This window comes from Jaculus jaculus, chromosome 3 (genome assembly GCF_020740685.1).
Source record: "Jaculus jaculus isolate mJacJac1 chromosome 3, mJacJac1.mat.Y.cur, whole genome shotgun sequence".
NCBI classification, from domain to species: domain Eukaryota; kingdom Metazoa; phylum Chordata; class Mammalia; order Rodentia; family Dipodidae; genus Jaculus; species Jaculus jaculus.
The window spans coordinates 133522346-133538548 of record NC_059104.1 but is presented as its reverse complement, the minus strand read 5'-3'; the positions used below and the strand labels follow the sequence as shown (position 1 = coordinate 133538548).

The 16203-nt window shown below is 37.8% G+C and overlaps 1 protein-coding gene across 9 annotated transcripts in view; it reads left to right on the top strand.

Moving 5' to 3' along the window:
- Tjp1 (tight junction protein 1) overlaps window positions 1–16203 on the top strand; it is a 268814-nt gene that overhangs the window by 217989 nt on the left and 34622 nt on the right. For all 9 annotated transcript variants that reach the window (XM_045144906.1, XM_045144904.1, XM_045144912.1 and 6 more), the window contains 2 exons: window positions 12746–12885; window positions 14128–14233. In XM_045144906.1, coding sequence (XP_045000841.1) covers window positions 12746–12885; window positions 14128–14233 — 246 coding nt within the window. The remainder of the gene's footprint in view (window positions 1–12745; window positions 12886–14127; window positions 14234–16203) is intronic.

Here is a 16203-nt window from a genome sequence, read left to right as displayed (position 1 = left end):
TTTTGTTTGTTTGAGGTAGGGTTTTGCTCTGGCCCAGCTGACCTGGAATTTACAATGTAGTCTCATTGTAGCCTTGTACTTATGGCAATCATCCTACCTCTGCCTCCCAAGTGCTAGGATTAAAGGTGTGTGCCACTACATCTGGCCCTTAGGGATTTGAGATTTAGGTTCAGTTTCCTACTACTTAAGTCTCCAGTACCCTGCTGGAGGATGTGCCATTTAGTCCAGCTGTAAGGTGTGTAAAGAACCAGGTTTGAGCGCTGGCTATTTGTGTTTGGCTGTTGGTGGTGTCTCTCTGCTATAGATCTGTGGAAGTGAGCCAGATTCTTCTACCATGATAGCACTTCCCCTAGATCTGTAAGCCTGAAATGAACTCTTTCCTTCCATAAGCTGCTTTTGGTCAGGTGTTTTTCCATCAGTGAGAAAATAACTGCAACAGAAAATTGGTACCAGGAGTGGGGTTGTTGCTGCAATAAATCTGACTGTGGGTTTTGGTCTTTTGGAAATTGGTTATGGGAGGAATATGAATTTGATACTTTGGACTGAAGAAGGTTTGAAGTGCTGTAAGCAGTGCCTTATGGGCTTGTTGTAGTCAGGTTCACATTGCTGGCAGAAATAACCTGACCAAGAGCAGCTTGTGGGAAAAAAGGGTTTATTTTGGCTTACAGACATGGAGGGATGCTCTACAATGGAAGGGAAGACAATGACATGAGCAGAAGATAGACATCATCCCCTGGCCAACATAAGGTGGACAAAAGCAACAGTGTGCCAAACATGGGCAGGGGACACTGGCTATAATGCCCATAAGCCCACCCCCAACAATATACCACCTTCAGGAAGCTTTACTTTCCACTTGCCATAATATGGGGAACCCAGCATTCAGAACACATAAGTTAATGGGAGAGCCCTGAATCAAACCACCATATTCCACCCCTGGCCCCCATAAACTTATTACCATACATTATTTAAAATGTAATGAATTTAACCAACTTTAAAAGTCCCCATAGTTTTAAACAATTCTAATGATGTTCAAACATTCCCCTAATCCAGGGTCTTTTAACTGAGCCATAATACAAAAAAAAAAAAAAAAAAAAAATCCCAAAACCCGTAACAGTACAGAATAAACATTCACACTGCAAAAGATGGCATTGGATATAGCAAAGACATATTCAAGCAATACAAGATTTGAACAGGGCAAACATCAAACTCTATAGTTACAAGTCCAACAACTCTAGTTAGTCAGTGACACGTCTCCAAGTCCGATAATGCTAACCCGCAACAGGTCTCTGGAGTTCCAGTTCTACCCCTCCAGCTAGGCTACTCACAGTCCTGGAAACCATCCAGGGCCAGCAGCTTTCCTTACCAGCCCTTTCGTGGTTCTAGCATTTCCACTGGGTCTCCCCTGCAAGCCACAGTTTATCCTCACAGTTCCATCGGGTCTCCATGCAGGCATCCAGCAAAACTGCTTCACACTGCCCATGACTATTTCCAAAACAAAAGACCATGTTGCAAACTCAGTGACCCTCTCTTTCCTGCACTTCTTGTACTCCACAATATCAGGTAGGGTCCCAGTTTGCTAATCCAGAGGGAATAAAGCAGACTTTGATGAACTGGACACTCCTTGAGCACTCAGTCCCCTTGAAAAGCGTCTGCCTTCTTCCTTTTACCACAGTGCAGGTTAGCTGGCCCAGTGTGAAAGGTTGTAATCTCTCAATTGCAGCTGACTGGGCAGCAGTTCACCTATAGATTTTTCTTTCTGTGCCATATCCTTCTGCTCATACTACTTCATCTCTGTGCAAAGCAACCCTGCATAGCTTCTCAGGACATGGGCATAATAGTAAGCTTTTCACACAAATTGCCTCTACCCCTGTCCAGGCAAAGCTGTTTCTCACCTTTAGAAGCCAAACCTCACAGTCCATAGTTCTTACTCCATTAAGGTCTTTCAGCTCTGACCAGAATAATCCATCAAGCTGTACTTATAGCACTGCAAGATATCTCTTAGGCCAAGGTTTTAAATCCTTCCACGTTCCTCTTGAAAATAAGCTCCAGAAGGCCAAAGTCACATAGTCAGGTATATAGCAGCAAATGACATCACTCCTTGGTACCAACATTATTACTGTTGCAGTCAGGTTTACATTGCTGGTAGAAATCACCCAACCAAGAGAGCTTTGGGGGAAAAATTGTTTATTTTAGTTTACGAACTAGAGGGGACACTCCACGATGGCAGGGGAAGGGACATCACCCCCTGGCCAATATAAGGTGGACAATAGCAACAGGCAAGTGTGCCGAACACGGGCAAGGGGACACTGGCTGTAATATTCATAAGCCCTCTCCTGACAATACACCGCCTTCAGGAAGGTTTAATTTCCAGTTGCCATCAGCTGCGGAACCTAGCATTCAGAACATGTAGGTTTATGTGGGACACCTGAATCAAACCACCACAGGGCTGTTCTGGTGGGAGTTTAAAAATGCTAAATACAGAGAGACTTGTGGACAACATAAAATACACACCCATGGGCTGGAGAGATGGCTTAGCGGTTAAGCGCTTGCCTGTGAAGCCTAAGGACCCCGGTTTGAGGCTCGGTTCCCCAGGTCCCACGTTAGCCAGATGCACAAGGGGGCACACGCGTCTGGAGTTTGTTTGCAGAGGCCGGAAGGCCTGGCGCGCCCATTCTCTCTCTCTCCCTCTATCTGTCTTTCTCTCTGTGTCTGTTGCTCTCAAATAAATAAATAAAAAAATTAAAAAAAAATTAAAAAATTAAAAAAAATTTAAAAAAACACACCCACATCTGCAAGTACATTTTTAGAAAATAGTTTACATGTATAAAACAAATCACATTAAAAAAAATAAGCTTATATCATTTCTCACTTTGGCTAAGATCTAAGGTAAAAAGTAAGGGAGTTCAAATATGGCAAAGAGTTGGAGAGATGGCTCAGTGGTTAAACAGTGCTTTCTTGCAAAGCCAAATAGCTTGAGTTAAATTCCTCAGTGCCTATGTAAAGCCAGATGCTCAGATACTGTAAAGTGAATATAATGTACTCAGCATTCTTTCTGCCTTCTCAGAAAACTCCTTGACAACTCTATTCAGTGCCTGGAAGAAAAAATAGTACAGAAAGGAAGTTATTTTAATTGCCATTAAGAAAGAACTTCAGTGTGTTCTTATCTATTTGTTTCCATGTAAAATTTAGTGGATTAACTAAAACATCCTGTGTAGTCATACTTGAATGTACCTTATTTTTTCTTTGTCATGTATTGGGTACAGCCCTTTAGGTAGAAATCTGTCAGAGGAAAACTTTTGGGGCTATGGTTAATTTAGCTTCTTAGCATATTTGAGATTGTTCATTGTGGCTGATATTATCCAATTTACCTTTATAGAACTAATACCTATTTTTTTAATCATCCCTAAATGATACTACTCTTGCCTACCTTTATACAATAAAGGAATTTCTGAAAAGTATGCACTTTCTATAGCATGAATTGTTTAGTTTGTAATGGGGGTGGCCTTATAAAGAGTATTTTACTACACTGACTGACTTCTGGTTTTCATGTTGTTACTATATATTTCTTTGAGGGGGGGGATACGGTGTGCCAGGGCCTCTCACCACTGCAGACAAATTCCACATGCGTGCACCAACATGTGCATCTGTTTTATGTGGGCATTGGGGAATCAAATCTAAGTCCTTAGTTTTAATTTGCATTTCCCTAGTGGTTAATTTTACAGTCAGCTTTATGTTGCTGTGATGAACTTCCAAATGAGGCATAGTTTATAGAAAGAATGGAATTTATTGGAATCTTACAAATCCAGGGGAAGTTCCATAATGGCAGAAGAAGCTTGGCCCCCTTTCACAGGTCCACACACAAAGATAGTAACACCCACCACCAGCTCAAGCAAGGACACTCCAGGAACCCCAGGCAGAACCCAGGCACTTTGCATATCTTTAGACTGAAATTCTCCCTCCCCCCACCCCCAGTAACACTTCCTCTTGCGATGCAGCTGGATTTCTCATCTTGAATAAATAAATAAATAATAAATAATAAATGTCTGAATGTTACATCTTGAATAAAACTACTGCATCCTTTGGGCGACATCCATTTAAATTATCACAGTTAAGGATATTGAGCACTGTCTTAAATGAGTATTAGCCATTTGTTTTTCTCTTCTCTCTTTCTCTCTCCCTTCCTCCCCCCCCTCCCCCGCACACACATTTTAAGGTAGGGTCTCAGTGTATGTAGCCTAGGCTGACCTGGAATACACTATGGAATCTCAGGGTGGCCTCATACTCATACCAATCCTCCTACCTCTGCCTCCCAAGTGCTAAGATTAAATGTGTGTGCCACCACACCCAGTTTGGTTATCCAATTTGTCCAGCACCATTTGTTGAAGATGCTGTCTTTTTCCAGTGTACATTGCTGGCAACTTTGTCAAAAATCAAGTAGCTGAGGTTACTTTACCTTAGGCTAGTTCTTCGTTTCTGTTCTATTGGTCTATAAACCTGTTTTTATGCCAATACAATGCTGTTTTTGTTACTGTGGTTTTGTAGTATAGCCTTAGATCCAGTATGGAGATAACCCCAGAGGTGTTTCTTTTGTTGATGATATATTTGGATATCCAAGGCCTGTTGCCATTTCATATGATTTTTGAAATCATTTTTCTATCTCTGAGAAAAATAATGCTAGGATTTTTCTTGGTATTACATTTTGTATATTGCTTTTGATAGAATTGCCATTTTCTACAGTATTAATTCTACCTACGCAGGAACATGGGAGGTCTTTCCATCTTCTCATGTCCTCCTCAATTTTTTTCTTTGTGTTAGTGTTATTCCAAGGTATTTGAATTTGTATGTGTGTGGGGGTATGTGTATGTCTATTGAAAATGGGACAGCATTACTGATATCTTTCTGTATTTGTCCTTTGCATACAGAAAGGCTACTGATTTTTGTATCCTGCCACTTTTCTGAAGGAATTAATTACCTTTAGAAGTTGAGGTAGAAAGTTTCGGGTCACTAATGTATAGGATTTTGTCATCTGCAAATAGGGCTACTTTGACTTCTTTCTTCCCAATTTGTATCTCTTTTTATTTCTTTCTCCTGTCTTATGTTTGGGCTAAGTCTTGTGGCACTATGTTGAAGAGCAGTGGTGAGAGTGGGCACCTCTGTCTTCTTTCTGATCTAAATGAGAGCTCCTTGAGTCTTTCCCCATTAAGTACGGTTGGGCTTTAGGTGCTTTGTGTATAACCTTTATTGTTTAGAGAGATATAAACCCTCCTTGCCTAGTCTCTCCAGTGTTTTGATTATGTTGTGATGTTACAAGTATCTATTGAAATGATCCATGAATTGGTCTTGTGTTTAAGTTCATTCTTGTGGTGTATTACATTAATTATTTTCCAGCATCAAGGTACTGGGAGCCAGGGATCTAGCCAGTGATGAACCAGGAGTCCAGACCTACTCATGGCACACGTGAGCCAGGTCCCAGCATTCCCACACCAGCATCAGGTGTACCAACAACCTGGGAGGTGGGAGGTTGTTTTTATATAAAACAACTCAGTCAGTTAGGAAAGGGAGTGCTAGATATATGATGAAATGTTTCACTAATGGATAGCCTGACATGCTGAAGCAGTTAGGTTCTGATCCAGATATTAAAGGCACAGAGTTTAAAGAAGTTAAATGAAGGGTCAATATTTAAGGATTGGCTAGTAAGACCTGTAGGTCTGTCGCAGCTCCTCCCATTCCAGGGCTGAGATGCAGCCATCTTGGAAAGGGCACAGCTTTACTCACTGATGGCAGAGAAATTTTGGTATGTTGCTTAGTGAACTTGTAGGATGTTTGTCTTTCAGAATAGTTGGGAAAGATTTGTGGGGAGCTGTATCTTTTAGAGACATTGCACTACTGAAGTATCTGAGAGAATGGCTTGGGTAAGCCAACTGGTGGCCACTAAGTATTCATGCCCATCCTACCCTGTAGGAGCACACTGAGAGGATGCAGTCCTCTTCTTACAGGGCCTCTGCCTTCTGCCCTCTTCAGGGAGTAACTGGCTTAGTTGATTTTATACAGGTAGTTTTTCCACTTAAAATATTAATGCCTGTGATAAGAGTACATGTTATTTGCTGCCCTGTTTATAGAGTTAATAGGGCAAGAAAGTTTTATTTCCAGTGAGTCTATTTATGTGAACTGAAAAAAATTTCCAAGCCTTTTTTTTTAACCATTTTTTTTTAAAGCAATGGTCTTTTTTAGAACTTTCAGCCAGCCCAATATCTGATGACTGATAAGTCCACAATAACTGCAAGTTACAAATCCAAAAAACTCGAAACTTGTGTCTGCCCTTCTACAGCAATGCCTTTAAGGGATGTTGAGGGCACTTTAGAATGCCAGGAGTTTCCTTCTTAATTACTAGGAGGCTGATTGTGGAGTAGAAACATGATTCAGAACCTGAACGGTTTTTCAGATATAATCAGCTATCACAGCTAAAATTGTTTAAGCAAAATAGTGTTATTTTGGAACTGCTTTGTAAAGAAGGCTTGGGGAGATATTCTTTTCTCAGTCTCACCAGTTTTGTCCTTGTTTTTGTTTTGAAACAGTGACCCATTATCTACCCCTGGCTGGCTTGGAACTCTTTGTTGCTCAAGCTGGAATCAAATTTTTGGGCATTCTTCTTGCCTCTGCCTTCCAAGTGCTAGGATTATAGGCATATACTGCTATGGCCAAGGGTATAAACAGTTTCTTTCAATAATTGCTACTAATTGTAGATGTATTTTACATGTGTAAATTCAGATTTTGTTTGACAAAGTGTTTATATTTGCTCATAACAGAGCATTTTAAGTGTTTGAGGAAAGTTGATTATGGTATTCTACACCATCATTCTAGATCTGCTGTGCCAAGCATCATAGCCACTAGCCATGTGTGGCTACTGAGAATTTGAAATGTTGCCGATCCAAATTAATATTCTAAGTATGATGTACCCACTAGAATTTGAAGACTAGGTACGTTAAAAAGAATGTATACTTCCAAGTTGGGCATGGTGGCACACACCTTTAATCCCTGCACTCGGGAGGCAGAGGTAGGAGGATCTCTGTGAGTGCGAGGCCACCCTGAGACTCCATAGTGAATTCCAGGTCAGCCTGGGCCGGAAGTGAGACCCTACTTCAAAAAAAAGAATGTATACTTCCATTAATTTATATCAGTTATAAGAATAAATATTTTAAATCGATTGGGCTCACTAAAATTTGTGAACGATTTCCCTTCATTTAACTTGAGTTCTAAAAATATTTTAATTGCACAGTTTAATGTATAATTCTTTCAAACAACACTTTTCTGTTTCTTTATGTATTATTGGAAAATGGCTCCATCTTTTGGTATATAATGGAAGCACATGAAAAGATAAAATTTTCTAAATATTGCTTCTACGAAAAATTTAAGAATGATATGAATTCCATTCATTTGAAATGCTATTTTAAAAGGCTAATTGCTTTTAAATTCATAATAATTGTATCATAGGACAAACAGGTAGTAGATTACAGTAGGTATAAAAATTAGCCCAAACAACTTGCTAGCTCTATTTATGTGATATATGAATTGAGAGCCCCATTTTGAGTTTAATAATGTATCTGATCATAAGAGTCAAGATAGTAATTTAGTTACATTTTAAACTTGGATTTTTAAAATTATTAGGAAGAATATTAATTGAAATCATTTTTGTTTCATATTAGTAAATAGTTCAAATTTTGCTTGCCATAGAGCAACATAAATGTATTAAGCTATTGAATTTATACAGTCTTATAATCTCATTATTTTTATATTTATGTCACTTGAAGTTTTTTTTTATTTTTTTTTTTAAATTTATTTATTTGAGAGCAACAGACACAGAGAGAAAGACAGATAGAGGGAGAGAGAGGGAATGGCCACGCCAGGGCTTCCAGCCTCTGCAAACGAACTCCAGATGCGTGTGCCCCTTTGTGCATCTGGCTAACGTGGGACCTGGGGAACCGAGCCTCAAACTGGGGTCCTTAGGCTTCACAGGCAAGTGCTTAACTGCTAAGCCATCTCTCCAGCCCTCACTTGAAGTTTTTAATGCAGAAAGTACAGAGAAAATACTTTGACCCTTTCACCTCTGGGTCATGGTATAACAGAAATAAATCATTTATTTTTCTTAAACTAATTTTGATGTCTTACAAGTTATGACTAAAAGTTTTGACCTTTTCTGATTTGGCTCATTTTGGTATGAGCTAGAAAATATATTAGCTTACTTAATTTTTTCCTGTAAAACTTTTGCTTACATGCAGCTTATTTTATATTATGTGTGTGTATATGTGTGTGTGTGCATGTTTGTGTTTATGTGTGTATGTACTCATATGCAAATATGTGTGTATATCTTAATGTAGAATATGCCCCTATGGAATGATTACATAAATCTGAAAGTAGAAAGTAAAAAAAATGCTTAATACTTTTACCCTTCTGTGGAGAAAACATAAGAAGAAACTTTTTCTTCACAGGAGACTGGTAGAAGTATACGTTAATAAGACCCCAATTTTTTAAAAGATAGTTTTGTAATTAACTTTGTCATTTTTCAGCCTTTATAAAAGTAATATAAACATGTATTATTGTAAAAATTTAAATAACCATAAACCCGAAATTCCTATTAGTTACTCTTTTGTCCACTCTCTGTGGGAGTAGATTTATAGAAGGAATTTTAAAATATCTTAGTGGTGTATGTATTCTGTAAGTTGTGCATCTACATATTTTTTGCAGTTATTTTCATGTCTGTATATAGTTGTTTGATCATAACTTCAGTACTTCTTATCTTCAATTGTAAAATCAATGTTACCTTATTAGAACAAGTAAATGAGGTAACCTCCAACCAGCTTCACTTCACCCCAAGTTCTGGCTCTTCTTGAATGAATTTGTCCATACTCATTTCTAATTTTTTCTGTTTGGTTCATTTATTTTCAATTTTTAAAATCAGAAATAACACTTAGCCAATGTGTTGCAAATAAATGCAAGTCTTGATGCCTTTTTCTGCCCAGATAAATGATATTAATCTTGTGAAATACCTTCATCTTCATGACTTCTGAATTTTTACAGACATTTTATTGACATTCCAAACAATGACTAGATACTTAGCATAATACACAGAGTTTAGGTTAAAAATACATATTTTTTAAAGCTAAGCATGGTGGCACACTAAATCCCAGCACTCAGGAGGCATAGGTAGGAGGATTGCCGTGAGTTGGAAGCTAGCCTGAGACTACATAGTGAATTTCAGGTAAGCCTGGGCTATAGCCAGAACCTTCCTCAAAACAAAACAAAACAAAAGAAAACAAAGAAAAGGAGACTGTTTAATACTCTGCTGTGGTCAAAGATAATAAAAAGACAAATGGCTGATTTTCAGAGGTTCAGAGAATTAATTCTACCTGTCAAATTACCATCCATAATTCTACCTTTGTTTTGTTTGTTGTTGATTTTTTGGTTTTTCGTCAAGGTTTGGGTCTCACTCTAGCCTGGGCTGATCTGGAATTTACTATGTAGTCTCAGGGTGGTCTTGAACTCAGCAATTTTCCTATCTCTGCTTCCCGAGTACTGGGATTAAAGGCGTGCACCACCATGCCTGGCTCAGGTCTTGGTTTATCTTTTTTTTTAAGAAATTTAAAAATATTTTATTTGTTTGTGAGAGAGAGAGAGGAGGCAGATAGAGAATTGGTGTGCCAGGGACTCCAGCAACTGCAAACAAACTCCAGACGCATGCATCTGGCTTATGTGTTTCCTGAGGAATCAACTGGGGTCCTTAGGCTTCACAAACGCCTTAACCACTAAGCCATTTCCCCAGCCCCCTGTAAAAATTTTATACTGTCAATCTTTTCCTTTATTCTTTACATCCTCACTTGCCAACTGAGAGTAGAATTATTCGCATTACTCAAATTCACTGGCAAGGGTATGTTTATAATAGGTTTATAATAAATATAATATAAATATTTATTATATATCTTTAGGATATATAATAAAATATATGTTTATAATAAATGTGTTCTAGGAATTTTAGTAAGCTCTGAATTATAGGATAAATTGTGCATGCTTCATTCATCAGTTTTACCCATGGGCACACACTCATGTGAAGTTAGGACTAGTATACTTAGAGTTTCTCAAATTTATTGCCAAGATATAATCTCCATTCTAAGTTCCAGCATAGAAAACTTTTATGATTTATTAAGACATATTAAGTGTATGAGCTGTCACATGAAGTAATGTATTACTTTCAATGAAAAACTTCCTATTTTTTTTTAATTTTTTTGTTATTTTTATTTATTTATCTGAGAGTGACATACAGAGAGAGAAAGAGGCAGATAGAGGGAGAGAGAATGGGCATGCCAGGGCTTCTAGCCGTTGCAAATGGCTAGAAGTACCCTTGTGCATCTGGCTAACGTGGGTCCTGGGGAATCAAGCCTCCAACCTGGGTCCTTAGGCTTCACAGGCTAGCGCTTAACCGCTAAGCCACCTCTCCAGCCCAGATTTTTTTTTTTTTAAATATTCATAGGACTCACAAGCTATTGCTTGCAATAGAAAGCTTTCCCACATTCATTATATTGGTATGGCTTCCCACCTGGAGTTCAGTGATGCACACTGAGTTAGGACTTAAAGCTTTCCCAGATTAAATACAATCATGGTTTATCTTTTTTATTTGGAGTATATTTATTGACCTTTAAAAATATTCTCTTGGCTCAACTTTTATAATTCCTATTGTTCTGGAGAAACTTAATATTTTGTTTGTTGCTATTAAAACTGACATCAGGATGAGTATTCTTAAAAATGTCTTGTTTATTATCATACAGCTTGGTACTTCTTTAGGATAAATTTTATAGGTGAGATTATAGAGTGTGGGAGTAACTTCCATTCATTGCTTTAATGTCTTTTCTTCTTAATTAAACTATTTGCATGTGTGTATATACAGCAGAGCCTCTTGGTGCTGCAAGTGACTACTAGATAGCTACACAACTCTTTTTGTATCCAGCTCTATGTAGGTGGCTTGAGAATTGAACCTGGCTAAGATATTGCTTACTATTTTGTCTTGTACAACCCTAGCAGCTGATGAACTTTATTAAATCTGTGCATGTTCATTATGTATTTGCATATATTTTTGGTAAATTGCCTCCTCTTAGTACATGCCCATTTTCTCCTGTTATTTGATTTGTAGTTCTTTATTTTTCTAAACATTATATTCTTTCTTACATATGTTATTAGTTCATTGTGTAGTGTTAAAATTGAATTCTTAGGCTGGAGAAATGATGGCTTAGCAGTTAAGGTGCATGCCTGGGAAGCTGGAGGACTCAGGTTCGATTCCGTAGGACCCACATAAGCCATATGTACAAGATGGCTGGCACATGCGCCTGGAGTTTGTTTGCAGCAGCTGGAGGCCCCGGGCGAGACCATTCCCTGCCCCTTCATAAATAAACATATGTCAAAGAAATTAAAAAGTCTTCCTATTTATTTTTGGACTTTGTGAAATCATTTATAAATAGTTACTTGAAGTAAAAAGAAAAATCTAATATATATCTAATATAATGTGTTTATCTCAATTCCTTGCATGTCTTTTTCTTTGTTTTGAAACTTGCTACCTTACTGCCTCAATCTCCTAGTGCTGGGCCCCATCATACATGGCTAACTTTATTTTTAAATATATATGTATATTTTTTCATATGAGTTTATTGGTGTGCCAGGGTTCTTGTAACTACAAGAGAAAGCCAGGAAGTGTACCACTTTTTGCCTGTGGGTTTACGTGGATGCTGGGTAATTGAATCCAGGCCACCCAGCTTTGCATGCATGCACCTTTAATCACCGAGCCATTTCCACAGTCCTCACTAACTATTCTTGTGTTGTTATTTGTTTGTTAACTGTTTTTGTGTTTCTAGGCAGGGCCTCACTCTAGCTCATGCTGAACTGGAATTGGAATTCACTATGTAGTCTAAAGGTGGCCTTGAACTCACAGTGATCCTTCTACCTCTGCCTCTCAAGTGCTTACATTAAAAACATATGCTACCATGTCCAGCTAGTCGTATGTAATTACTGTTGTTCATATGGTATGACTTTTCTACCATGAGTCTATATTTCAAAAGGCCTGCCTTTCTTATCCACAGGGTAAATTTTAAAGTTTTTTGTCGGTACTAGGGAGGTGGCCCAACACATAAAGCATTTGCCACAGAAGTGCTGAATAAAGCCAGTTGCTGTGGTGAGTGTCTCTAATCCCAATGAGCCAATGATAAAATGGGAAGCTTTCAGGACAGCTTGCCTAGAGAACACAACAATAGGCACTCTGTCAAACAAGGTGAAAGGTGAAGACACATCTCAGGTTGTCCTCTAAACTCCACATGTACATTGTGGCTTGCACACATGGAAAAATTAAAAACAATAATTTTTTTTGTTTAGGACTTTATTATAAAATTGGTTTTTTGTCATTTATATGTGTAGGAACCTAGTTTGTCTAAATTTGCGGGTAATTGTCACAACACCATTTATTAAATAGAATGTTCATTCCCAGAAGTTTTAGAATGTCATGTTCTTGATAAACTTTGATACTATGGCTGTAGAGCTCCATTTTTATTTTTGTTACATAGATGACAAAGGTCTAGGTTTATTTTATGCTATACTAGCTTTAATTACTGTTTTTATAGTATTTGTCTTTGCTTTTGAAGTTACCCTGCTTCTCATACTCATGAGTTTTTCAGAATCACCCTTTTTCATATTTTTTTAAAATTATGTATAGTCTCCGGAGCAGAGAGGAAGAGAGAATTTCTAAACCTGGGGCTGTCTCAACTCCTGTAAAGCATGTAGATGATCACACATCCAAATCAGTAGAAGAAATTACAGTTGAAAGAAATGAGAAACAAACACCCAATCTTCCAGGTAAGCATGAAAAATACTGAGTTCAAAAAACAAAATTGCTGCTAGACTACAGCAGTTGTCAGGATTTGTAGATTTTTTTAAATATTTTATTTCTTTATTTGAGATAGAGAGAGAAAAAGAGAGGATGGGCATGCCAGGGCCTCCAGCCACTGCACGTGAACTCCAGATGCATGCACCCCTTGTGCATCTGGCTTACATGGGTCCTGAGGAATCAAACTGGGGTCCTTGGGCTTCACCAGCAAATGCCTTAATTGCTAAGCCATTTCCCCAGCCCAGGATTTATAGATTTTTAAAAATGCAATTGCTAGTAATGTGTAAATTTTACCATATGTGGCTTTTTTTGTTGCTGAATCACACATACATTTTGTAGGATTGTCTAGTGGATGACAGGTATCCCAATGGTTTTATGTGGCTTTTAGCATTTTCCTTATGGATAGGAGATTTGTATAGCTCAATTGCTTTTATGAATAATTTCATTTTCTAAGTCACAATTCATGGTCAACAGCTACTAGCAGTGAGTAAGGATTTTTTCTAACAACTATTAAAGGCAAACATTGGAGAGCTAGGAGTGTTAGAGTGCATGCCAGCAGGCATCAGGGCCTGGCTTTGATTTGCAGTGCAGGTATGAGGAGAAAAGAAGGGGGGGGAGAATACTGTATTGTCTTCAAAAATTTAAAAAGAAAAGTTTTTAAAGAGAATATTATGTTTTCTTCTACTACTCTTCCACCTTACTTTCTTGAGACAGTCATTCTGAACTACCATTTTTTTGGTCAGATAGACTGACTGACTATGGAGACACAGCAGTCCTTCAGTCTTTGCCTCAACATTAGGGTGAGAGGCATGCATGGCTACACCCTGCTTTCCATGTGAACTTGAACTTGGGTCCTTATGCTAGTTCATCTCCTAACCTCTAAGCCATCTTCCCAACACCACATTGATCATCCTGATAGAAATTGGTTCTCTCTCCTTTCTCTTGTTTGTTCTTCCTTGGAACATAGACTTTTCAAACCCTAATACATAGAACTATAGAAAGCAGAGGTGGCCAATGTAATGTGGGCTTATAACAGACTTCAGAATTTACAAATATATTCTGATACTTATAGTACTAGGTTCTGTGGACTTTTTTGTTGCTAAATCACAACATACATCTTGTAGGATTGTCTAGTTATTTCACTAGTGGGTGACAAGTGTCTCAGTGGTTTTATAAAGTGAGTCCTACACAATATAATTTTTTTTTCTTAGAACCAAAGCCTGTGTATGCTCAAGTTGGACAGCCAGATGTGGATTTACCTGTCAGTCCTTCTGATGGTGTTCTACCTAATTCAACTCATGAAGATGGAATTCTTCGGTAATGCAACTTTTAAAATTACATTGTCTTTTTTTATTCCTCATTAAACACTTTTTTTCAGAATGATGATGTAATTGCAAATGATATTGCATGTATTTTTAAAATAGTATATTATGTGTAGTACTATGATTTGGCTTTTTTCTTCATTTAACAGACCCATGTACAATGGAATAAGAGCTTAAAGAACAAAGAAACCTTTTGGGTATTTTCTTTCTCATCACCTTCTACCTTGTTTTTAGGTCAAGAATAAAATAAAGAATGTTTTCTATTAAAATGTCAGAATATCCACAAGCTTTTTATGTCCTAGCCTTTGATAAACAAGTAGATAAGTATTTTTCAGTTAGCATTACTGACGTTTTGGTGCTGATAACTTTACTATGGTACCACTCTTATATAGTGAGACATATTTAACAGCAGTCTTGCTCTTTAGATACAACCATTTGTGACAACCAAAAATATTTACAGTGTTTCCTGAAGGGGAAAGATCTTTGATTAATAAAGCTTTTGTAGCCAGGCGTGTGGTGTTGCACACCTTTAATCCCAGCACTTGGGAGGCAGAGGTAGGAGTATCACCAAGAATTTGAGGCCATGCTGAGACTACATATTGAATTCCAGGTCAGCCTGGGCTAGAGTGAAACCCTACCTCAGGGGAAAAAAAAAAAAAGTGTGTGTGTGTTATATATGAGAAAGCTTATCTAGATTGGTTACTGACTCAAAAAATAAGTTTTAGCTGGCCATGGTGACCATGCATTTAACCACAGCCCTCGGAAGGCAGAGGTAGAAGGATTGCTGTGAGTTTGAGGATAGCCTGACACTACATAGTAAATTCTAGGTCAGCCTGGGATAGAGTGAGACCCTACCTCAAAAAAAAAAAAAAAATTGATAGTACACACATTTTATTACTTTGTATTTTGTACATGGTGGACTTGAGATAGAGATTTGGGGAACAAATTTCAAACCTTCACAATCTTCAAATTTGCTGTTGCTACGTGTCAAAAGAACATGATATGTGATACTTGAAAATGAGCAAATCTCCTATGGTGCGTTAGATCAAGATGTGTCCCTCTCCTTGGCTTTCATTATTTTCTGTATCATAAAAAAGGGGAAAGGTGGTTGTTAACTCAGTACCTATCTAGGCACAGAAGTAAGTATCAGAAATGTTTAAAATGCTTTCATTTCAGTGGATAATTGAAACAAAAACTGAGAAGGCATAGTCTCCTTTTTCTTTCTTTTTTGGGAATTGCTTGAAACTTCAATATGGCTACAAAAATATGCTTCTCTGGGAGAGCCCTGAAAAACAAATACCAAAGAGGATTTGAGGATATGGGCAGGGTTAGGAGCTGAGCCAAGCAAGATTTGTCCAATGAGTAGATTTGAAGAAAAGAAATGAGTGTCTGTTGTTGTCTTTTTGCTACTGCAAGTAGTTGATATAATGTAGGAAGTACCAAATCATTTAAGGCAAATGACGCTGACAGAGAAGGCCCAAAGCTATCTTCTGCCAGTGCTTCTCAAAAGCCATTTTAGCAGAATGCAAAGTGCATTCAATAAATTTTATATTTTCAGGTACTCTAAACTGGGCAGGGTTAATTTCAAGGATAGTTTTATTTCCAAGGATTAGTATCTTTGAGAAAATAGTTAAAATTGCTGCCTGTGCAATCTGAGTAATCTCAAATACCTTTGACTTTGTAGGAAACATGGATATCACCACACTAGTAATTGATTCAGTACATTTGTGATATAACTGGTATAATACAGTTTCAGGGAGGAATCAGGATTTTACCAGCCTTGCCTTTGAGTGATCCCTTCCAACCGCAGGTAGCTCATTAATTAGTTCAAAAGAGCTAGAAATCTCCCTGAACTTACTTAACTTGTACTTTTTAGTTAGCTCACTAGGTTCTAATAATTTGGTTATTAGTTAATGAATTAAGTGGAAAGGGACGTTTTTTCCGCCTTCATAATAGTGAAAGTAG